Source organism: Echiichthys vipera (genome assembly GCF_963691815.1).
Source record: "Echiichthys vipera genome assembly, chromosome: 16".
NCBI lineage: Eukaryota > Metazoa > Chordata > Actinopteri > Perciformes > Trachinidae > Echiichthys > Echiichthys vipera.
In genome coordinates, this window is record NC_139841.1 from 16,960,222 (window position 1) to 16,984,049 (window position 23,828).

The following is a 23,828-nucleotide window of genomic DNA, read 5'->3' on the forward strand; positions in this document are numbered from 1 at the left end:
CAGGCACCCACCCTGTGGCGTAAAGTAACTAAATAGCCTGCATTTACTCAGGTACTGCAGCATTTTGAGGTATTTTCTTGAGTAATTCCATTTTGTGTTCACTTCTGCTCCATTAGATATCAGAGGGAAATATGGTACTTGTATTACATTTATTTGATAAACTGACAATACAGATTCAAATGAATACAAAATGTTCTCATTATCATTGCTATTATTATAGATGAAGCTACACAGCAGTGTATAAAACAGTTCAAATTAGCCCCAACTTTACCAGCTGCAACATTAAAATCATATGTGCAGTAATCTGTATGGAGGGGTTAATGGACACCTTGTCAGCCTTAACCCGATTATACCATAGTCACTTACTTAATAAAATAATAATTAGACCACTCGTTTATATTTTCATGCCTTTTTGCAGTAAAATTAGAAAGTTTTAAAAAAATAACAACTACTTTCCCTTCGCTTCTACTGGCCACCGGCACAAAAAGTAATAATGATATATATCGATATTTTGATATATCTATTTATAATCTAATAATATACATTATTCCGAAATGGGCCATATGCTGCATAATGAGTTTACTTTGGGCACTTTAATTATATTTTGATGCTAATAGGTTTACTTGAGTGCAGGACCTTTACTTGTCCAATCCACCACTTTTTTTTATGCTCCAACATTTTTTTGCCTTGGAGTCTCAAGTCAGGCCTTTGGAGAGTCGAGTCAAGTATCTTTTTGTAAGTGCGACTCTGGTTAAAGCTGACGTCACCTTCCCTAAACCTGTGACTCACTCATACACACAGTCCAGAGAGAGAGAAAGGCTTACAGCGTGGTCTCTGTGTCTGTGTGTGTGTGTGCGTGTGTGTGAGATCTGATTGGTTCGATGTAATCACTCCAGCTGTGTCCTCTTGTTTTTGTCCAACTCATGGCATCATGATTTTATTGTAGCACTGTTGATCTTTTATAGACAAATGCAAGTTAACCAGATAAACTTGTGACTCCTGTATGCGCCTGCTGAGTTGTGTTATATGAACAGCTCATGTCGATGCTGACTCGCTTCAGACACAGATTTACAAGCCTTTTTGCATAATAATCCACCTCACCAAACAGGAAACAGTGCAGAGAACAGAACACATGGGGCACAGAATAGTGTTTGTTTATTGTTTGAATACAGAAAATATTATAAGAAAAGTAAAATTTGAACTGACATTAAAATGTCAATCTCTGTATCTGACATTTTCTTGCAGGTGTTTTCGCAGTCGTCGAGTGCAGCCTGAAGGCCTTCTCTCCATGCTGCTGGTTCACACCGAGGCTGGGGGAATATACGCAACTGAAGCACACACAGAATATTGTGCATGCAGAGCCCCGGCTCATCAGCAAACTATTACCTCCCATTTACTTAATGTGCTCTGTGTTCTTCAACAGGTCTTTTTCACAGCTTCACTTGTCATAACAGGAACAGCACAGGTGTCGCTAATGACATTAATGACGGCTCTGCTCCTTTGAAGTGTATCAGTGAGCCTGCATTGACTTTACAGGTTAAGACCTTAATCATATTATTAATTACACCTGAGGTTTTCCTGTTAAAATGCCAGTGACAAATAACATATGACATATAAAATACAATCCACATATACATTTGTGTTTAACTTGTGTGAAACTTTGAGATCTGTATTATAAAAACACAAACAGCCAAACCAACTAGAACACATCTGTATACCTTCCTCTTTCTTTTTAGCAGTGCTAGCGCAACCATGAAGTGGACATTTTGGTAACGCCATCATCGGTCCAACATTTTACGCTGTCCAATTATTTGATTTATCATCAAATACATGCAAAACTAGGAACATTCCCATCAGCCTCAGGTATACTGTGTATTTGGTGCTAATTAGCAAACGCTGGCACACTAAACTGAGATGGTGTACATGGTAAATATATCTGCCAACTTAAACATCAGCATGTTAGCGTTTAGCACTGCCTCATAGAGCAGCATGGCTGTAGACTTGTCTTGCTTCTAAGTTTCCACTTTAATATCAAATGTTTTTGTCCTTTTTTATTTTACTATTATCACTTGCATTGTAGTATTTGTGGTGTTACCATGTCTAAACCCAAAGTGAGGGACTGCAGATGGAAATTTGCTAGTAGCTAAAACTTTTTCTTAGATGTAGCCTATTCTTGTACATGGTTTGATGCAAAATAAATGTAATAAACCTAACTAAACTAAATGAAAATACCATATATGTTAGGATACGTTTTCAAGAACAAGCTACGAGAGCAAAAGGCCTAATGTTAAAATGCAAACATAAAATACAGTTCAATGCTCACATTATTTTAGAGCGTTAGTAGCAGGATAGTTGATCACATTTTTAAATGCACTAATGGAGTTAATCCTGCAGAAACAGCAGGGCACAATCATGAAACGTTTAGTAGCAGTTCAACATTTTACAGTACTTTTCTTCACAGTTTGTTTTTTTCTATATTGATTCTTTGCTTTAAAAAAAAAATCATCTTTGTTGTAGCGATGCAGTGTTTGGACAGCGCTAAAGTCCACAGATGAAACCTCCCAGCAAAAGGATTTGCAGCAGATGCAGCAACACAGCTGACCTGAGGGGATGACCGGCCGTCCCTGTGAGGAGTTTGGCATCTTTGGACACGGAGACGATGCGACTGAAGGTCGGGTGGATGTGTCTGAAGTTGTTCTGTAGAGGTGTCACCTGCTCTGCATCCTCCTCTGTGGAGAAGATCTGTGAGGTAAACTGGGCCAGCTGAAGAGAGAAGATAAATGATTATTTACAGCACTGTATGTGTTTGTGTTTTCCGTCAGAGAAAGACACAAGAGACCTACCTGGGACCATGAGATGTAGATGGGGACTTCATACAGAGTCCATACAACCACTTGAGAACATGGAGGGGTGGTGAGGCTGCCATAGTAACGGTAATACTGACTCATGTTGTGCTTTGGCAGGAGGTTCATCACCGGGAATGGCTTGATTTTAGTAGTTTGGCCTTGGGGGAGGATGCACAGGTGCAACAGAGTTACAGACAAAAACAAACAGCAGGCAGGAGGGAGTTTTCTGTGAGTATCCTCTAACCTTTGTAGGCGACAGAGGACAGCTTTTGTGATATGAGCCCAAAGTGCACATTGTCTGCATAAACGACCTGCAAGAAAGGACAAAATCAGAATGTATGTTGTATGCTATAAATGCTTGAATATATAGAACAAATGTATTCAAACTGACATCAATGAAGAATCCAAGAACAGCAAGTCCTGTTGGATCATCCAACGCCGCTGTCAGATTTGGATGGATGGACTTCATGTTGACTATGTGCATCTAGAAGTAAAATAGCACAAACATTAAGGGAAGGCTGCACTGCATCAGCCTAATGCAACAGTCGGTTGGTGACAGTGTAGAGCTTGTCTACTGACCGTACTGTACCTCCATCGGGTATCTGCGTCTGTCCACGGTGTGCTCTGATCCGTTAGTGGCCGGGCCTCCCCAGTGGAAGTGCAGCTGGATGGTGTGGTACACATCTGGAAGACCTCCACCGCTCACTGACATGCCACTGCCCACCTGCAGGACAACTGAGGGAAAGAAAAAACATGTCATCACCGGCGCAATAATATAGGCTACACATATATGACGGTACATGTGATGTATTCACCAGAGTGCCCGTCGTTTTTAAGCGTCCAGTGGCCTGTTTGGACCACATCGAAGCCCTCCAGGTGTAAAGATCCCAGAGACTCGTTTCTGGTCATCTGGTGGTCCAGATTGATGGGAGAGTGATGCTCTTCAAGTAAAGGGTGACACGACGGGAACAAGTCTCCCCATGCATAAGGATCTGAGGATGGTGAAAATAAGAAACACAAAAAAATTAAATGGATGTTAGTTTTCTTCTTTTTTCAGACTTTTCTCTAAGCTTTGCTTTTTTTCTTTTGAAATACTCGACAGTTTAACATCTTGAGGCCTCACACTTTTTCAAATGACAATCTGAGAGGTTTGGAGGAGAGTTTGCTCATAACTCAAATATACATTCAACTGGAAGAAGGAACCAAACAACCAACACAAACAAAAATAATGATAGAAACTTTAAAGGTGACCATAATGTAAAAAAACTGAGATTGTGCCGTTTTTCTAAAATGAGGTGCAATGTAAATACCGTCAAAGTATCAAGGACGCACAATCAACAGAGAAATGCACAGAGACCGTATTCAGAAACTGCCTTTAAAAGAGCCGTCAGCACTTCCATACCGTTGTGATGTCACGACTATACTATAAGTAGAAAGTGGCATTACATAGCGGAAAGGTGCAGCCAGATAATCCCAGCAGCCAATCCGTAACAGAGTCTTGTGACTCCTGTGACATGTTGACCTATGTTTACAAAAACGACTTCACTTGAAAACACATGAAAACGCCTCTCAGTTGCAAAAAAATGTAATTATTGCAGGGAGTGACACTTGTCTTTTCAGTGTTTAAGAAATAGGAGAGAGAGAGAGAGAGTTTCAGACAGGAATATTCATAAATAATGCTTTTTAACAAGTAAGGATTTGAAAATGAACATAATATGGGACCTTTAATTGTGTAAAATCATGGTATCTACCTGTTGAATGTCTCCCATTCTCATCAAATTATTCTGCAGCACGTGGGGACATAGTGCAAATGTATGAGGACTGTCAAAGTCAAAGTTTTGGTCCTAATAGTAAGTTTCTGTCTGTGCGTTTTTAAATAAAAAGTTCAATACTTACCACAATGTGGCTCATCGTAACAGTAGTCATCTGGAATATAAAAAAGTAGCAGAATGTTTGTATTTTTCTCTTAATTTTTTGTTTAATTAGCTTGGATTTTGAAAATGGCATATTTTCAATACAGTCTCTGTCATCACCAGAGGCTGGAGCAGGACCCCTCACCTGACTCGACGTGTGAAACGACAATCATGAGGAGAGCATAAGTCCAAATCATCTTTAGGATCCAGCAGCACTGATGGGTCTAGGCAGGTGTCGGTATCTGAGGTAGACTGGAGCGTCCCTGCTTGAAGAGGAGCGGAGGTGAAAGCGGACTTTTATTTTCTCCTGGTGTGATCAGTGAAGCGTGTCATTACCAGTCTAGTGGTCTTTTCTGATCAACAGGCTCATTGATGCAGGACAGCTTCTTCCCCCTCCCACCGCTGCCAGCAGAGATGCCCAGTGACCAGTAACAAGACCCATTCATCTCATGGGAAAGTCAGTGGACGTGTACCACGCTGAATTAGAAAGGGCACAGGATATACATGGCTTCACATAAGGAGGATGTAGAAATGCACCACCTGTAACACTCAATTTCTTTACAAAAATAATGTGGAATCAACATTCAATGCCTCTCATCACCGTGAAAAAACATGTTTTTCCAATAACCTCTCTTTTAATTCCGCCACAGTAATATTAAAGCTCTTAATTTAATAATATTAATATTACGTGTTAGTAGAGTACTTCCTAAAAGGGGGTATTATTCAAATGCCGTATTCCAACTGAACTAACTAAATATTGACATGAGTAGCACATTAAATTATGAAGTTGCCAGTTATTATCCTCACCTTTACATATTAAAACTCTGACATGTGTAATAGGCATTTGAGTGATGTTACAGTCCAATCATCATTGTCTTGACTCAACAGCGTCTCTTCCATCCAGGAATAGATTATGTGATTCTGTCACTACTTGGCCCGTGTGAACAAAGCCTCTTTTCTTCAGCCACAACACTCTCCAGCAGGGTATCGCTATCTCTGCTCCGCCTGCTGCCTTATGAGTCACCGCGAGGTGCGCTATATCCGCTTTCTTTAAATGATTTGAATCTTTTGATTGCCGTGGATTGGATTTATCCCACAACCTCCATCTCACCTGTTGGGAGGGGATTTCCCCGCATCAAACCTTAATCCTCTTTGACATTTGGCCACTGTAGACGGAGGACTTTCCTGCAGGACTCACAGAGCAGCTAAATGTCGTGACTGATGAGGTTCAACATGATGCTGTGTTCATACTCACTGACGCATGAGTCGTCCTTCATGGTGCAATTTATTTGGCATTTGATTAGATTAACATCTACCTCAAAAAAAACACAAGCCCCCCCCACCCCACTTGCAAATAATGCATTTTTTTCAAATTTGAAAGGCTATGAAATAAAAGACAATGAAATGTAGCATTTGCTGTATTACACAGAAAACATTTAAAATCGAATAGAAATTAGTTCTCAAACCACCATAGTCTAGACCAGAATCTACAGTTTAAATGCAGCCGTTCGGGTCACGGGGCAGGTTTCTGATGCACACGGAGATGTTAAAACTATACGCAGGAGTCTTTGAATCTACTGTACAGGACAGATTGTTGAGATTTAAAATGTTTCCATCAAAACAAAAATCTCCGAACATGCGGAAAGATAAAAACATGCACCGCAGGTTGAAAAATAAAACCAAACATACTCGCATGGAGAACAAAAACAAAAATCCAAACCAGAACACCATCTCTTATACACACACACAGACATGCAGACGCTATTTTTTCCACAATTTCTGAGATTTTGTTTGTTGAATAATCCACTGTGGATTGTCAATGCCAAGACAAAAGAAGAAAAATAGGGGAAAATAAGCTTTTAAAATAATGTTTTCTACAAACATTAAACTCAAACATGAGATCCACGGTCATTCAGACACATTTACAGCTGTTTTTTCTTGAGGCAGATCAAAAGCGGTTTGAATGCTGGTGGTTGTGGGTCACCTCTGATCTAACTTATCAGGCTTTGTGAAATTCATCCTTGAGTGAATCAAACGATTGTCGTCATAAAAAGGGGTCTAACAAGTTCCAAGTATAAGAGTTTACACTTTTCTTTTTATTACAATTTTTTTTTTAAACTGCGATCCCACTGAGAAACAAGGAAGGTAAACAGACCCATCAACACCAAACAGAAAAAAAGATTCACACCTACAGTCGCTGATCTTCATCAGGAGCTGAAAACATCCTCAATAACTGAGATAACAGATGTATCGCGTTAAGAACCGCACATACAAACACATCAGGAATGAAGGGGCAGCATCCAAATGTGACAACTAACAAATTTCTTTGCAAAAAAAAAAAAAAAAAAAAAACCCTGATTAAATTGAGGGATGAACGTGCAAAACATTGAGCTTTAAATCACTAAACATGGTTCAGTAAGCAAATACACAACTATGCTGCGAGGAGTTGATGATAAAGTAACAAATATGGGACGTCTGCATGATTAAATCACTTCATGATTGGAACAGTTAGCTTAAATAAATTGATTTTCTCAAATTTAAATGACAGGATGTCACCCGTAATCGTCACACGTACACTTGAAAAGCTTCAGCGACTTTGCTCGCTAATCAGCGGGGAGTTCAGACTCCGTCTATCCCACGATAAAACAATCAACATTACAGCCTGCAGTCATAAATTATCAGCAAAAAGAACACAATAACCAACTCATGATATTTGTCAGTACCAGAACATTCCTTGATACATAACGCCTTGTGTAGGCATTACCTAATAAAAACCCTTATAACAGGAAACTAACCATACTTTCTTGCAAGGTTAAACCCCTTAATTACAAAACTTTTACTGCAAATACGCGCTATAAACCTGGAAGACAACGTCATGTATCAGAAAGTCAGGGGACAGTGGATTCTTATGAGCGAGTAGAAATTGAGATCTGGGACATGCCGCGACACATGGGGCTGATGAAAGCAATATCTTAGCCTGGAGGCCGACAGATCAACACAGATACGGTTGTTCGAACAAGAGTAAGATGCAAACCCAAAAAAAAAGCACAAGGAACAATAGCTGGCTTCACCGTCCGTCTGTCATTCTCTGTCTTGTGCTGGACTGTGACACACATGTAGAAGAAAATGAGGCACAGACCTGAAGGGGTATTTACATCAGGGCTTCTCGACCAATCGGGCCAACTCTGAGATGTTTCAAAAGCTTTGCTCAGGCGAGGCTAAAAGTAAAATGTCAATGTAGCGTTTTTTTCCCCTCTCTCTTCAAAGCAACAGTCCACTGCTTCCTCAGATGTCAGTTTTTTAAAAAACAACAACACTGAGAAGCAGAAGAGTCTTCTGAAAGAGGGCGTCCTCGCACCTCAAAGAAACGGGCAGATTCTGATGCGTCTGTACAAACTTTAATTCTCCTCCCTGCAGTCAGTATTTTTGATAAATGACCACAGTCTGCTGAGTTCTCTTCCGGTGCAGAACGCACTCATGACCCTCCCCCAACCAGCAGGTAATGTCCAGATGCAGTGCCCTGCCACCCGTCCACAATCCTATACTATGGTACTGAGGGAGTCTGCGGGAGCGTGGCCATCTGTCGGGGTGTCGGGCCCCACCAGGAGGGTGCTGCTATCTATGGAGTCCTCCCTCTCTTGAGAAGACGGCACCGAGGCTGGCACGGGACCAGAGGTGTTGGGAATATCTGCCTGGAGCCCGTCTACCATGGTGTTCATCTGGCTCGGCACCATGGAAACGCTGTGCCCTATGAGTAACGACAAACAGAGGAAATTAAGATGGGAAGCTGACCACTAATGAGACACATGAGTAAAAGGGTCGGCGCCTACCAAGGTCCACGTAGAGGAGGCTGTCTGGGTTGATGGAGGCTTCGTACGGAGGAGGGGGGTCGTCAGGGTGCTGGATATCCGGGTATTTGTAGGCTGCGTATGGTGGAGGAGGCTCTTGGAAGTGGAAAGCGCCTCCCTCTCCATCATCAGACAGATGCAGGGGAGTGAGGCCGGTGCCAAAGGCATCCGGGCCGTAGTCAAAGCCTGGGACTCGTCTTCCAAGGTTAAAGTGGTGCACTGAGACAGAGAAAAACAGGATGACGAGGAATAACTGCACCTACAATACATCAACAAAATCAGCCTTTTAAAAGAAACCAATAACACACATTATATTGCTTTTTAAACTTCTTTGGAGGAACATCAATTTTGAAGTGAAGCTTTGTGTATTTGTGTGCTGCAGCTGATTTAATTTAATTATGACCACATAACCAAACTATTATTGCGTCTCCACAAGTTTAATGCTCACAGTTTCCTCCAATCAGAGTTTCGATGCGTTCACGTCTCCGCTGACGGAGTCTGTGCACCATGAAGAGCAGCAGAGACAGGATGAGGAAGGACGAGATACAGCTGACGATCAGTCTCATCCCGCTGGCCATCGAGTCAAACAGGCTGTTTCCATCTGAGGAAAGAGAGAGGAAAAACGACAAAATAAGAGTATAATGCACAGATTTCTCTTGCCAAGTTTCAAGAGGAATTTATCATGTATGAAGATAAAACGATATGAAAAAAAAACGAGTTGATGATAAATGTAGTAGCGTAAACAGCAGGTCAGCTCTTCGTTAAAAACAGGCTTAACTGAATCCTGATTTTGTTATTTAACAAAATGTAACAAATATTTTAAAATAATATGTTGGATGTATTTTGCAGTGTAAAAAATATCCTGAAAGAGTCAGCAAGACATTAGAAATTGCGTAACCCTCTGAGAATGACTACTCGAGGTTACCATGCAGCAGCTAACACAACTGTTCTGCTAAAGTGGCAGTACCTGGGTCCAGGCAGGTGAACTTGCAGCACTCTTTGGGATCCTTGCGGAAGTGCTGGCAGCCCTGCGGACGCTCACACAACGCGGCCACACACATCTCAGGCTCGCCGTCATGACACGTGCAGCTCAGACACGGGTCGTCCCCCTTAGGGGTGAAGTAGTAGCCCTCGTTTACAACGTTGTCTTTTATATCCACACACGTTTGCCCTGTTGGGAGAATATAACCTGAAGACATAATCCCACCAAAGAAATACGATATGACTGGAAGAAAACTAATAACTGTTGGAAATGATGAAATTAGCACATACTTCTTTTGCAGAGAAAGGGGAATTTCTTGTAGCAGTTCTCAGCATGCCAGCTGTGCAGGCCTCGTTCATTCATGCTTTTGATCTGAAAGCGCTGCAGCTGAGCGCAGAAGACATTATCCTGAGTGGGCGACGCTTCCCCAAAATTGGTCAGACCCTCAGGTGGTAGAAACACCTGCATTGACCCTGTTGAGGTAAAAAAATTAAAAAAGGGCAAAACATTTTTAAGCATTACAACAATCACGTTAGAGAACAGTGGTTGGCTTCCTAGAGCAGATAAAGCAACATACCTTTGTATGCGACCTCCCAGCGGCCCTCCAGGGAGTGGTTCTGATTGGTGATCACATACTGGTAGCCCACCCAAAACCTCAAATACAAAACATGAAAAAAAAAATTACTACAGTGTTTAAATGTACTGTGTTAAATGGTCCAGTTCAGGGGTTATGCATAAGCCAGAGCACTTTAAAATGCCACAATTGTCCACTAGATGGCCTACAACCATCCAGCAACCCCCTTTGCTGAAACACACTGATAATTTGACTGTGTATTTATACTGTACACTTATTTTTTTGAAAACTAAAAAGATCAGAAAGGGCAAAGCATAAATGTAAGTTACAAGAGTAGATTTTCAACATAAGGGCTTGACCTCTCGAGTACCTTTTTATCTAAATAAATAAAAGCGTGCCTGTTCAGACGGCTGTTTTCTGTGTAAATAAAGGCCAAATACAAGACAAGGCAACATACAATGAGAGGCTTACACTGATGCTACATTTTTCAAACCAAACTCCGTAAACTAAAAAGAAAACTCACTTGCACTGGTCTCTGCGCTCACAGACTTTGTCGTCAAAATCCACCTCGATCTTCAGTATGAACTGCAGCTCCTCGTTGGTAACAAAAGTAGCCAGTGAGCCGTTCACTTTCTGACAGGTATCCACAGCCTGCCAGTAGTTCTCGTTCCTCAGGTACACTTTGTAACAGCTGGCCGTCTTTTCGTAGTGGTGCCACCCACTGGGGCATTTCTCTGTGGATGGAAAAGAAAACTTAAACAAGCCTAAAATAATTGATAATTGATAAAAAGCCTAAAATAATATCTATAGGGGTATGAATTTGAAAAGTGACTGAATAAGCACAGGAAATATTTCATTTTGCACTGCTAGTTTAATTTAAAAAAAAAAAATTTTCGTGTGACTGTTCTTGAGTCGGTCTTGTATCACTTTGTGGTTCCTTGTATTGTCTCACATTAAAATAAAAAGTGAGATCCTTACTGTTGAAGCGCACGGGCTGAGCCACACCGATGACGTCTTCATCCTGGTCGTATCCGTTGCCAAAACGAAACCTCTCCTCCTTAATAGCTGCAGACAAATGAATCACGGTCAACAAGTGTGGACAAGTTACCTCATACCTTTATTTGTATTATTTTAAAAAATAAATAAATCCCAGCAAGTGCACATATTGGTTTATGTTGTGCAACTTGATAAAAGCCTGTGATGAAACGAACCAGGCGTCTCATCGATAAAACAGATAAATAGATTCTACACAAGCTCTGCCTGGAAAATCAACGCTATTATTCATGTGTGTGCAAAAGCCTTTTATATATGCACTTATAGCTTAATCAAACTGCACTGTATTCTCTCACTTATTATCTCTCTCTTTATATTTTATCAACATTTTAAGATGATTTTTTTGGCCTTTTGGTGCCTCTAAGAGATAGTAAATAGACAGGAGAGTGATCAACATTTATACTCAAGGGGATTTAGAAACATGTCTTAACAACCATCGACAACTTGCAACATATTAAGGAAGTTGACCGAGATCTGAGGAAGATAAAAGCAGAACAAATGCCTTACTTTGTTCACATTAAAGCAGAACATAATGTATCATCGTATAAGGATCATTAGGAGTATACAGTGATTCAAATCTAAAATCACAGCATAGTCCGCATACAGCAAAAACTAGACTTTAAGGAGACAGAGATCAGTGAGAGGTCTGGATGCATCTCTAAATGTTGTAACTAGTCCTCTGTTTTTTTAATGCAAGAAAATGTGTCTTACAGCATTGAAGACTGAGAAATCAACAGGAGGAACAGCTGCACATACAAAAGGGAAACAGGCTGACAAAGTAACAGGAGCAGGCTGATATCTATTATTACTCGTGCTGAAAAAGAAGTGGCTGGTAATCATTTACAGGTGATTTGTCAGGTAACACCGTTGGCTGCTTAACTAAATTAATCTCCCCTGATTCAGTGAAATTATAACCATTAGCAGAACGGGCAAAAAGTAGGAACTACAGGTCATAAAAAATTATACTGTAGCAGGAGTTTCTTGTGATTTATGAGGAAGGAAGAGCAACTCAGCTTCCCTAAATTCAGACAAACTGAAAACACAATTTTGCTAATAATTCATTTAAACACTTTGTAGTTTTACTTTCTCCATCTTTAGACAATACTACTTTGTTGGAACCAACTGGACGTTGTTTATATAATACATTTTCCTCTTCGACCTGCATTGAAGTTATAAGTTTGAACAGTTTCCTCTGGTCTAGTTGGTATTAGTGTGAGGGATTGCTCCACCTCACCGTGTTATTCAACAAAGAGCTAATCCCAAACAAGAACATTGATTTCCATGCATGCTGTTGATTTAGCAGACAATAAGCCCTCACTGAGGCATGAGTGAGCATTGTTTGGGTTTTTCTAGCCTCTCTCTATGAAACCACAGCTACTCAGCACACAGGGAATGGGTAAATAAATACACGATGTTCACCGTGCAAGGGGTTTTCAATTGATAATAATCTGCACATTTGCTTCTGAACATACTAGAACATACTGCATGTGCATTTGTTTTAAATGTCCCATATTTTGCTTATTTTAAGGTTCATACTTATATTTTGTGTTTCTACTTCAACATGTTTACATTTTTTAATGCTTACAGTCTTTCGAAAAACACTTTATTTCCTCATTATGTCTATTTGAATATATCTGTATTCTCCCATGTCTGAAAGGCTCCGTTTTAGCACCTGTCTCTTTAAGACCCCCTCCAGAAAAAAGCCCGGCATGCTTTGATTGGTCAGCATTTCCAGGTATTCTGCATCTGTGCTTTCATTTTCATTGCCTGTTCTATAAATGCAGTTTTACTCAGGAATGAATAGACTCCATCAGTATACAGTGTTGTTGGCAGGCCTAGAGCACAACCACTGCTGAATGGAGGTCACATGCTGAACTCAATCCTTTTAATAATTCCTATTATGCGGTCAGAGATCTGGGGATAAGGTCTCACTGGATTTATGAGGGTGAAAACAATAGGATTTCCGTCAAAGGCTTAGCACCGCAACATTGAAGTTGAAGAGATCAATGAGTGGTAAACAAAAACAGAGACACATGTGCAGCCACTCAGAGTTTAACCTCCCCCTGCCATCTGACGCTGTCAGTCAAGGGCTTCTAGTCCTGAATTTTGATTCCCTGTGGGGGATTAGGAGGACTTTTTTGTACCTGAAGACTTTAAACCATGTCTGAGCTGTTTGGTGAAAGAAAATCAGCTAGACTGAGCTGCGTTAGGGGGTTTGAAACACTACAAATGTGACTGAGTCGTCCTTCGGTTTAATCAGGGATGCATTTGCGCAGCTCACACTACATGCTGCTTCCGTTCCTTTGTCGTCCACATGGATCACTGAACATTTCTCGATGTCGCTTGATTAGATCTCAGCGCGTTCTGGGTGTATTCACACCTGTATTTAGAGCCATCCAGCTGTGATCTGATTGTGTGCTAGTGTCTAAAGGTCCCTGGTGTTGCTATTCTTTCCAGAAATCAATCACCTTATGGGTGTTAGGTAACGGATTGGGTGTAAAGGGGCTTAAGTGAGCCATACTCACGGGGACAGTCCATCTCGTCACTCTTGTCCTCACATGCTGTCCAGCCGTCACACTGCCAGGACATTGGGATACACTGCATCTTCCCACTGCGGCAGGCAAACTGCCCAGGGCTGCAGCGCTGCTCTGAAATACAACAAGAGAGTTTGTGTGGTCAAATCTGCATGTGACTGAGCCTTTTCCAAACAAGAGAAAACCATTTCATGTCAGAGTCCAGCAGAGGACTGAATGAAGCACTATCACTGCACCAGTGGGATGAACTTAATCAGCAGTATATTCACATACTTCCTGTCAGTATGTGAGCCCACTCACCAATTCAATAAACTGACACAGCAAAGAAGCACATAAAGGATAACTGGTAGAACTTAGAAAAGGGATCCTGGAAAAGAAAAACTAATATCTCTAATTCTGGAAAGAAATGTATATCCCCAAAAATAAGACACCGGAAAATAAAAGAATAGGACTTTGTACACGTCTCAAAGTAGCAGTTCAGTTATTAGGGCAGCTGGAAAGACACACACACACTTAACTTCTTAATGTCCGTTTATAACCTTCAGCAGCAGCAGTTTGAGCTAAGTGGTCTCCGGACCCTGAGCCATTAAGAGAGGCCTCTGCCTTCCTCAAACAAGTCCCAACAATGTTAGTGATCACAGGGTGAGGAAGAAAAATTACGCTACCAATACCAGTACCCTTAAAGTAATATCTATACCAGTAGAGTACTTCATTTGACCCCCTTTTTTCTAATTAATTTGATTCCCATCATGGAAGGGAAGAATATCGGCAAACTGAACAAATACAGCACACCGGACTTCACCGCACCAGACTGTCAGGGTTGGAACGGCTGTGGTAGTCTGCCAATCACACCGCGCATTACATTTAAGAATAGTCTAAGAAGTTTTTTTGGAGTTGTTTCAATAATGCTTGGTACTGGTTTATTTACTGTTTTTCCTCTAATATAAACTATGTTAACTACTAAGAAAACGATATTTAACATTTCAGAGGCTGCTTCTTTTGTAAAAAATGCATAAACGCAAGATTTGAATCTTTATCTTTTTTGAAGGGAGGTTTCTCATTATCATGAAACTATTAAGGGTCAGTAATACTTCAAACTGAAGGAGCTGCTGATAGATTACAATAAATATAGAAATATATATATATATATATATAAAAAGATCAGACAGCCACTACACTAAAGGATATACTGCGTGCTTACCTGACAATAATCTTGCCAGAGCTAGCCGCGGACCTGAAACACATAGAAACAATAGAATGACTATCCTGTGTGTCAATGTGTTGTGTCTTTTCTGGGACAATATTTGAGAGTTTGTGCAGCTCTTTCTGTTGTTTATAAAGGAGATTTATACAGTCAATAGTTCTCTGGCATTTGTCAGTGCTCAGTGGTTACCCCAGTTGCTTGCCCAGTAGAGGGTACATTACACCATCTGTTCTTGGATACAGGTGGTTATGTTAACCACCTACAGTGGAGCTGGACCACCCACTCACCTGACAAATATGGCAACACTATTTTTACTTAAAAAAACAGCTCAGAGCTATTTCAAGTGACTATTGTTTCATGTGTGTACCAACCGGCTCAGGTGACATGATCCCACAGAGCAACAACCTACACTGGGCTTTAATACAGTGATTATAACATTTCTTTATTTGTACTAGAGTTCTGACTAATGCACAAATTAATGATAAGTGTGTGGGCGTGTGGCTTGGAAATGCAATGCAAAACTCAAATGTCCCACAAAAGGATTGTTTTAATTATACAAACCAGATGTAAACAGAGTTTTCACCTTATTAAACAGTCAAGAGTACAGCCTCATCTATAGCTTTGTTTTCAGAAACTAACCTGGAGCTTTTATCTTGGTTTGAATACAGACCTCCAAAAAAACACGATAAATCATGTTTTCAAAAACAGTAATTTTTCATTACAACAGATGTAACCTTGTTATGTTCCACTGTAACAAGGGTCACAAACCTTGCTTTATTAGGTTGTATTGACTTCATTTTGCACAACATCCTGCTTACGTTATGACTCAGAACAGAACAAATAAGTATTGTTTATATCCCTGTTTTCACTTGTTTGCCATATAAACTAGTGCAGATGTGATATTTATTTTCATATATAGTTGTATTTGACTGTATAAACCCCATTTCCCTGATTGACTTTAAAACAGTGAATCTCCAGCAGAATGGATAGTTTAAGAGAGCTAACGCTACATGAGTCTGTGCTATTATCAACTATAAATAGAGAAAAACACTTATAAAAAGGCCTGTGTTTTAAAGGCTGACCTCAGTGCAGATCGACCTTCACTGTGCCTTAAAGATGTCCAACACAGCAGACGTCACAGTGTCTGAGTTAATGCTAAGTGGATTGAGACGCATTATAGACCTGTCTCAGTCTCCTGGGACCTGATGCATTATCATTGAGCCTGAATATGTGTCAAATTGATGGATAACATTAAAGACCATGTACCCCAGATGTAGTTTTAATAATTAAAGCATACATGCAGAAAAATAGGTTTGGTAAACACTTCTTATGACTTACAAAGGTGATCTTATTAAGTGCCTTGCAACATAATGATGTAAAAATATAATATCTCATTTAATTCATATTGTATACACACTACTTTATGATGATCTTCAACACCTTTACCAGAGGGAGATGTGAGCATTTTCCTAGCCTGTACACAACTGCAGGGTGAGTGAAAGTTAACACATTTCTTTAATAACACATATTGTGATAAGACGTGTTGTTTCGCTATGTTAGCTGAGTACATTGCAGACTGTGCGTTTTTGGGGCGATTCTTGGGCAGTTGTTATCATTTAGGTTGTTAATGTCAGCTGCTGAAGAACAGACAGAGTTGCCATATTTTCTCATTTTACTCTGTATTTTGACCAAACCAGAGTTGTTGATTGCTGGAACAGTTGAAAGACAGTTTTGATGTGTTTTATGTAGTTTCTGTCGCATTTGAATTAAGTATGTTATGAGTTGACAAGGTAATTAAGCTAACATATTGAATTAGGAAGTTTAATAAAGAAAATAAGTGTAAGAATATGGCTAACATTTCATTGTTTGTTTATATTGGGCGGGTATATTGGCAATCACCAGTTGGTGATTTATGGCGACCGACTGGAACATTTTAACATATCGCCCTACTGGGAAGTAAGCAAAAAAAAGACCCACATCAAGCTGGGGGCTGTGTATCTAAAACATAGCTGACTCTTTTAATTCAAACCACAGGAACCAGAAAGCATAAGCCAGCTATGCATTTTCTAGTTGTGAGGACATGCAGATAGCCTTTAAAGACATGCTGCCTGCACAGATCAGTATTCACACTTTCTTTTCCTCTGATAACTGCTGCTGAACCAAAGAGTAGAATTTATTCAGAAAGCCAGGGTCCTTTAGGTTTTCAGATCAGAGCACATGTCGAAGGCACAGCTTGATCATCTCTGGGTTTAATGGAAGCTTCTATGTATAAACAGCCTTCACTTGAAGTGCAAACGATGGACAAACTTCCTTCATCAGAGATTTTACTGCACACATTAGATAAGGAGGTTAAATATTTTTTGAGACGAGCTAGAAGAAGATGCCTCATAATAAACCACAACATGATGCTAGGATATGGTCCTACGAGATCTTGCGGTTTGAAAATGTGACGTTGTCTCACGGTATCAATATGTAATGAGTGTGAGCACTATGCAAAGACACCTGCATCACCACCACAGCTCTCAGCTAAAATCAACCACGTAAAGAAAATACTTAAAAAGGTAAAAAATAGTGTTAAAATATCGCCTCGTTCTCCTGAACTCAATATCGTGTCTCGTGTTTCTTCTTGTGAGCTGAGGGTCTTGTCACACCCTTAGCAAGCACACAGGCTTCCTGTATCTTAATGATGTATAGACGGATATACATCATCTGCATTAATGACTGAGGCAGGACAAATGAAGCAGTTCTGAATGCTATGGACAAGCGGGGGGGGGGGGGCATTTCGAACACAAGCTTGGGATTTTGTGATGTCAAGTCTACAAATGAGTGGACACTGGCTGCCCTGAGACCAGTGAGCCTCTGCATGTCTTACATAACCAACAGGGAAATGCAATAAAGAGTATGAGACTGCCCCAACTCAGCTCTACCAAAGTACAACGGCACAGTGAACTGGCCTTGTACACAGCGCACACTGCATCATCTTCAGCTACTGATGATTCACATCAACACTGAGGCTCACTGTTAGAAGAGGCAGTGAGTGGGCATGGGCATTCATTTCTGTCTTTCTTTATACCACCTCACATTCTAAAGCAATATATTTTCATTACACTATGTGGATGAACTCACACCTGGTCATTTCCTCACAAAAATTACTGTTTGGTTTGCAGTCACAAGATGGATAGCTTACATTAGCCTGCAGTACTGTGAAACTTCTTTTTAGTGCTAATATGACAAGTTTACAATGCTAGGAAAACTATTTTCATACTGGTCATTTCTAGTGTTCCAGGGATAAAAAGGGATGATCTTTACCGACCTTGGGCATAAAATAACTGTAACTGATCTGCAGGCAGCTGATAGGACATCAGGCACAAAATCTGTGGCCTTCAGTCTGACTTAATTCTCTTTTCCATGCGACAGTTCAGTTTCCTCTGCTGACATTTTCCTTTCCTCCATATACACTTTCATGCATGAGCAAAATCTTGCAGAATGTTTTGTGTAGGAAGGTGAAAAACGTGTGATTGAAACTTCTAATTCCTGAGAGACATCAATAACAAAGCTGATAAAGCATTACTCCTAAAATAGGATAATATTTTGGATCACCTTTCTCCCATTTCAAACCAGTAACCTGCTGATGGATTACAGTTATTTTACGTAACAATTAATGGCTTTGAGCATTTAGCCAATGAATACCTCTTGGCAGTTCCATATTATGATGCCGATGCCGATTTAACATTATAGGGCGACGGACTGTTGGCCCAGCTTCCACTAACGGCTAACTGTCAGCTTGGTGTGTCACGGCCTTTATAAAAGACAAACATAATAAAACAGGGACATTGTCGAGAGTTTCCCTTGTACACATGTAGCACACAATAACAACAACAGCTACTGTTTTCCACAAGCCTTTTTTCAAACCTTAACTCAGTGAAAGCTAACTGTCAACAACTGTAGTTTAATAAAAACATCTGCCTGAGTGTTGACGAATACAGACACCTTTTTTGTGCAGAACAAACAATGATAATAAACCAGCTCCCAGTTTAACACAGACAGCTCGCTCAACCCCACAGACGATAAACAAAGTTTAGTGGACTGGTTGCTCTGGTTCATGGCCAGCTGAAGGCAAGATTTTAGTCACAGAGTCTTGGACATGTTACGCCAAACCAGACTGAACTTATTGCGTTGCATTGGGCTAAAGGTGGGGACACACACGCACAGACACAGGACAAATGGCCACATTAATCAGGTGGACAATGTACGATCATGGGACATGCATGTCTCTGCAGTTTAGGAGTATACTGAAGCGACCACAGACATGCACATGTGCTAACCACATAGGAACAACACTTCCCATGTATATGATCATATCATTTCTGTTTAATCTGTCACATTCTTTTGCAATATTGTGCAATGTAAAACAAAGGTGCATGAGCAACCCACAGACACATTATTTGCACGACTAACTTGGAGACTAAAGTGATTCTAATCATATTTTGAATTAAAAGCACCAACATGGTTCATTCTCCCTAGGATGGAGAGTATATAAAGCCCAGATACATTCAAAATTGTTAATATTTTAATGTTGCCTGGCTCACTGGGATATATACAGAGCAGTTTGTACAAAACTGAGGGCAATAACCACTGCAAGATGGCTCAAGCCTACCTGTGTGACAGGGAAAGTGTTTCGTGTTCAGACCTGCTGAAACTTATTTTATTGAATTATGTTCAAGCAAACTTCGTTATTCATAAGCTGTACGTCCAAGTTGTGTGGGCATCAAGTTTTGGGAAGCATGCACTTGATGTGCACGAGCATGATCTACAAAAACACACCGTCTGTTTCACAGCTTGTGCAAAAATACGATAGGACAGATAGTCCCCCCCCGTAGGAGGCTTGGCATGAAGGCCACACTATCCCCCAAACAACTAGAAGTGGTTTAAACTCAGGCACTTCTCTCTTTAACAGCCTTAAGAACAAGGCTAGAATATGGTTGAAGATAACCTTAATTTTTCTCTCAAACTGTTTTTTAACAAAAAAGCTGTTGTGTTCACTCTTTAATGTTAAAAGTAACAAACTAATTCACTGTTGAAAAGATGAATTACACTCTATAACGGAGTGCAAATTAACCACAAAGAGCCTCATAGGATCAACCTAATATTTGTCCGAACACACAAATTAACGAGAGAAGAATTGTGCGTGTGTGTGCTGCGTTTTCTGGGCATTCCTTTTTATTAAGCCAAACAATAAAGTGTTTATTCGTGACTTGAACTAATAACAGTTTCTCCAATCCACAGGGGCTGCCAGGATCACAAGATCGGCCCTAAAGGAAACCACAAGATACATCTATGTTATTGTTGCTTGAAGGAATCCAGGAAAGGCTATGCAAGTTCCTGCATTCAAAGCACGAGTACAGGCTTTCACTTCGATTGAGCCGAATGACGTGAAATCGTTTCCCTGCTTGGAAAAACACTGACATTTTGTGACAGACATCATGACTACTTGAAGACTTTAATGTGCCAATACTTATTAGAACTGGACGTGTTTAGACTACTTTAAACAAACGTGCACCATATGTATTTGCTTCTTAGGGGTTTTGTATTTCCTTAATAAGGCTTGATTGTGTCTGTAGTAGGTGTTGCACATAATCAGCAGGGGCATCTTTAGGAAAGTATCATGAGAATTGTAATGTTGTGTAGTTTATCACTCTGATATCTTTAACTGTGTAGCTGAAGGATGAGTCAATGAGAGCCAGCTTTTGTGATGCAGGAACATGAATCTGGCATGCATTTCAAATTACAACAAAGCGGACACAAACCAAAGGACGTGTGGCAGGGTAAACGCACCCAGGTTACATTGTTTTTAAGAAAATATTTATTAGGTGTTTATTTCTGGGGAATTATGACAGGGATTTATCTTCACGGGTGACATTTCCCAATTAAAATAACAATAAGTTTAACAATAATTGCTTATTGAAGAGAGGCAGCGGTGTGTGTATGTTTCACCCACTTCTTGTTATTTTATCTTGCCGCTACAGTGGAGGCAGCGAGGCGGTCCTCCACACGGCCCAGCAGTGGCACAACAACGGCTTAAAAACCACCAGAGTCCCCGGTTTATCCAACAGGCCTTTACCGCCTGACCTGCTGCTGCTTGCTACGGCTGTAATCCCCCGTTTCTCCCCACGGGAGTGTATGCAAAAGGAAAGAAATAACTTGGGATTTATTTACCTGTCCGTGGTGGGTCCGTAAGCGTGAGGACGAAGAGAAGAGAGAAGAGGACGAAACTGCTGCTGTCAGCCTTTGGCAACATTTATCCTCCATTCATAGTAACTCCTCTATCCAGAAATTTTAAAACATATACCGAGGATCTGCACCGCCGCCGCCCTCTTCACCGGAGTTATAACGTTAGACGCTTAACACACTGTATACCCATTTTTATGCACTCAGAGCGGCAGCAAACGAAGAAAAACCGCGTGTATAATAAAGCATACTTCGCACCGCAAAGCGACACGGTTTGTGGTTGACCTGGCCCGGCCAGCTAACTCGAGCTAACTGCCGTTAACGTCCGTCCTCTCCTGCTGCTGTGTGGAGCTGATCCAAGATGGCCGCCGCCTCCCATCACAACAATCCCAAACATTCAACACAGGCTATCAGCTGTGGAGGAGCTGGAGGGGGCGGGGCGGAGCTGCATATTATAACCATAATGTGACACACGTTGTAGGGAGGACGAAACATGACTTAAAGGCTGAACACGTAGAATGAGCAGAACACCATCATCCAGTGTCTCAAGATCGTAGTTGCAACAACAAAATATAATTGAAAGCACTGGGGTTGCCAGGTTGGTCAGACCCAGCCCAATAGCCTACAGGAGACCTGAGCCTGGTTGAAACCATTCCCTCCAGCAAACCACACCATAAAAACAAGTATTGCAGAGGACTTTGACTGACAGTTACCGTTAACCGTTACAGCTGAGTGAACATGAAAGTTAGCTTACCGATCGAGGAGAAACGTAGCCATTTGGGCGTGTGTTTTAGTGCTGTTGAACTCCTTTATTTCAGTCCATCGAGTGAATGCTCGGCATATACTGACTCTGGTTTTTCCCCGGTCACTCAGCTGCTGCAGGTTTGACAAACTCCATTTCACCCAGTGCCAGCCTACAGTAGCTGCACCTAACAACAGACAACCCTGGCAACCAGCAACGCCCAACGCTATTGGCTGGTACAATGTAAACAGAATGTGACAGAAAGTCATTGTCAAACCCGTGCAAAAAATTAAAAAGATTATTTCAGACTAAATATATTTCTTTATGGAAAAGCAATACTTTAATTCTGTAACCCTCAAAACGCCCCTTATTATTTTTGAAAATATAGCTTTCAATAAAGATTATACACATTCAACCTTTAAGTGTCAATAAATAAATGCAATGATACATAAATGCAGGAATAAATAGAAACATGCAGAAATAAATGGACCCGCCTACCTCATTCAAATATGGACACATAAATACAGAAATAAATAAATGTAGGTGAACAAAAATTTAGAAATTAATGTAAAGCATTTATTCATTATTTATTTAAGCATTTATTTATTATTTTTTATATATTTTGTAATGCATTCATTTATTTATTGGGCCTTAAAGTGAAATTGTGGCGTAAAATCATCTTAGGGTCTTTTTCTGCAAATACACTCATCAAATAAGCCATCGACACAATTTTTTTTCGTGTAACAAATACTAACGGAGAAATCCCAGTCGCTAACAGTCACCAACAGTAATTAATGCAATGTAATGTGGCTAACACTGATTAGCTAAAGGCAGCACGGTGAAGGCATTAAAACTGCTTTTTTAACCACTAATACTGCTCATGATAACACCAAACCTCTGCAGTAGCATGATAAGAGTTCTTACACATTAACCAAAGCACCAACAACATAGTTGGTGATCCCAGAGTTCATTAAAAGAGTGAATCAGCTCCTCTCGTAGTAAAGTCCATTCACGTCGTTTACCAAATGAAAACCAAAAGGAAAGGAGCCCATTGATGCTTCATTTTATGTGTAAGGACTCTTATCATGACGTTTGGTGTTGTCTTGAGCAGCATTAATGGTTAAACAAGTCGCTTTCTCCTTCATTAGTTGTTACATGATTAAATGTTTTGTCTCGATGGCTTATTTGATGAGTGTATTTGCCGAAAAAGACCATGGGATGATTTTACGCCGGAATCTCATTTTAAGTTTAGTCTTCCATATTTATGGAGGGCCTCAAGGTACATGGACATTGAAATAGAGCATTTCTTTATTTAACATTTGTACATTAGAAAACAGGAATTCATAAATTGGTTTTCAAATCCCTTAATTAATCCATTATTAAATAGAGGAACTAGATTTTTTTTTTATATAGTTCTTCAAAAAAGACATGAATGAATTCCTAAATAAATAGGAGCATTTAAAAATCACGTTAATTTCCATGTCTCTTCAGGTCCTCCGTATATGTTTACCAATCTGTGAGTATATGTGTGTGTGCACGTTGAGATAATGAGATGAATCCAACCCAAAATATTATCAGTGAGCAGCATCGACACACACACACAGGCGTTGCAGATGACTAGCGCAGTTAATCAAACAGCACAATGTGAGCTGCTGGCAAACAGGATCAGTGTATTTTCAGTTTCATATCAGAATACTTTGATGAAGTGTGATTGTACTAATTAAAAAAGATAATTAGATGTAATAACGTAGTTTACCTCAAGGTCACACAATTACGCAGATTTATGCTAAAAGAACGCACATTAGTTATTTCATTTAAAGCAGTCCTGAAATAAGACATGCCTTTATTCACTTGCTTGAGAAAATGTACAGAAATTGCATAAATATGCATTACTACCAAAAATG

At 40.3% G+C, this 23,828-nt stretch overlaps 2 protein-coding genes across 4 annotated transcripts; both read right to left on the minus strand.

Annotated features, from left to right (window-relative positions):
- Positions 1-1,585: 1,585 nt before the first annotated feature.
- On the minus strand, positions 1,586-4,956 carry car15 (carbonic anhydrase 15; the record flags this gene model as incomplete). The annotated part of the gene is made up of 8 exons (XM_083930405.1): positions 1,586-2,763; positions 2,844-3,004; positions 3,091-3,157; positions 3,238-3,330; positions 3,436-3,581; positions 3,662-3,838; positions 4,743-4,772; positions 4,905-4,956. 8 exons carry the CDS (start codon positions 4,954-4,956, stop codon positions 2,539-2,541), a joined length of 951 nt encoding a protein of 316 aa, XP_083786531.1. The 3' UTR covers positions 1,586-2,538.
- A 1,171-nt stretch (positions 4,957-6,127) lies between these two features.
- On the minus strand, positions 6,128-21,540 carry dgcr2 (DiGeorge syndrome critical region gene 2). 3 transcript variants are annotated; one of them, XM_083930188.1, is made up of 11 exons: positions 21,171-21,540; positions 14,952-14,984; positions 13,742-13,864; positions 11,142-11,228; positions 10,687-10,897; positions 10,167-10,243; positions 9,880-10,062; positions 9,575-9,778; positions 9,056-9,208; positions 8,590-8,826; positions 6,128-8,507 (listed from the first exon to the last, which is right to left on the minus strand). In XM_083930188.1, the coding sequence occupies exons 1-11, from the start codon at positions 21,250-21,252 to the stop codon at positions 8,299-8,301; spliced, it is 1,599 nt and encodes a 532-aa protein (XP_083786314.1). In that variant the 5' UTR covers positions 21,253-21,540; the 3' UTR covers positions 6,128-8,298. The 3 variants fall into 3 exon arrangements, with proteins under 3 accessions (XP_083786314.1, XP_083786315.1, XP_083786316.1); XM_083930189.1 differs by lacking the exon at positions 14,952-14,984 and having other exon boundaries at positions 13,742-13,859; XM_083930190.1 differs by lacking the exon at positions 14,952-14,984.
- Positions 21,541-23,828: the final 2,288 nt, after the last annotated feature.

Coding starts and splice junctions, on each gene's coding strand:
- dgcr2 (XM_083930188.1), bottom strand. CDS start 21,252: ATGTTGCCAAAGGCTGACAGCAGCAGTTTCGTCCTCTTCTCTCTTCTC. Junction 9,209..9,574: donor GTTCACCTGCCTGGACCCAG/GTACTGCCACTT, acceptor CTCTTTCCTCAG/ATGGAAACAGCCTGTTTGAC. Junction 8,827..9,055: donor AACTCTGATTGGAGGAAACT/GTGAGCATTAAA, acceptor TCTCTGTCTCAG/TGCACCACTTTAACCTTGGA.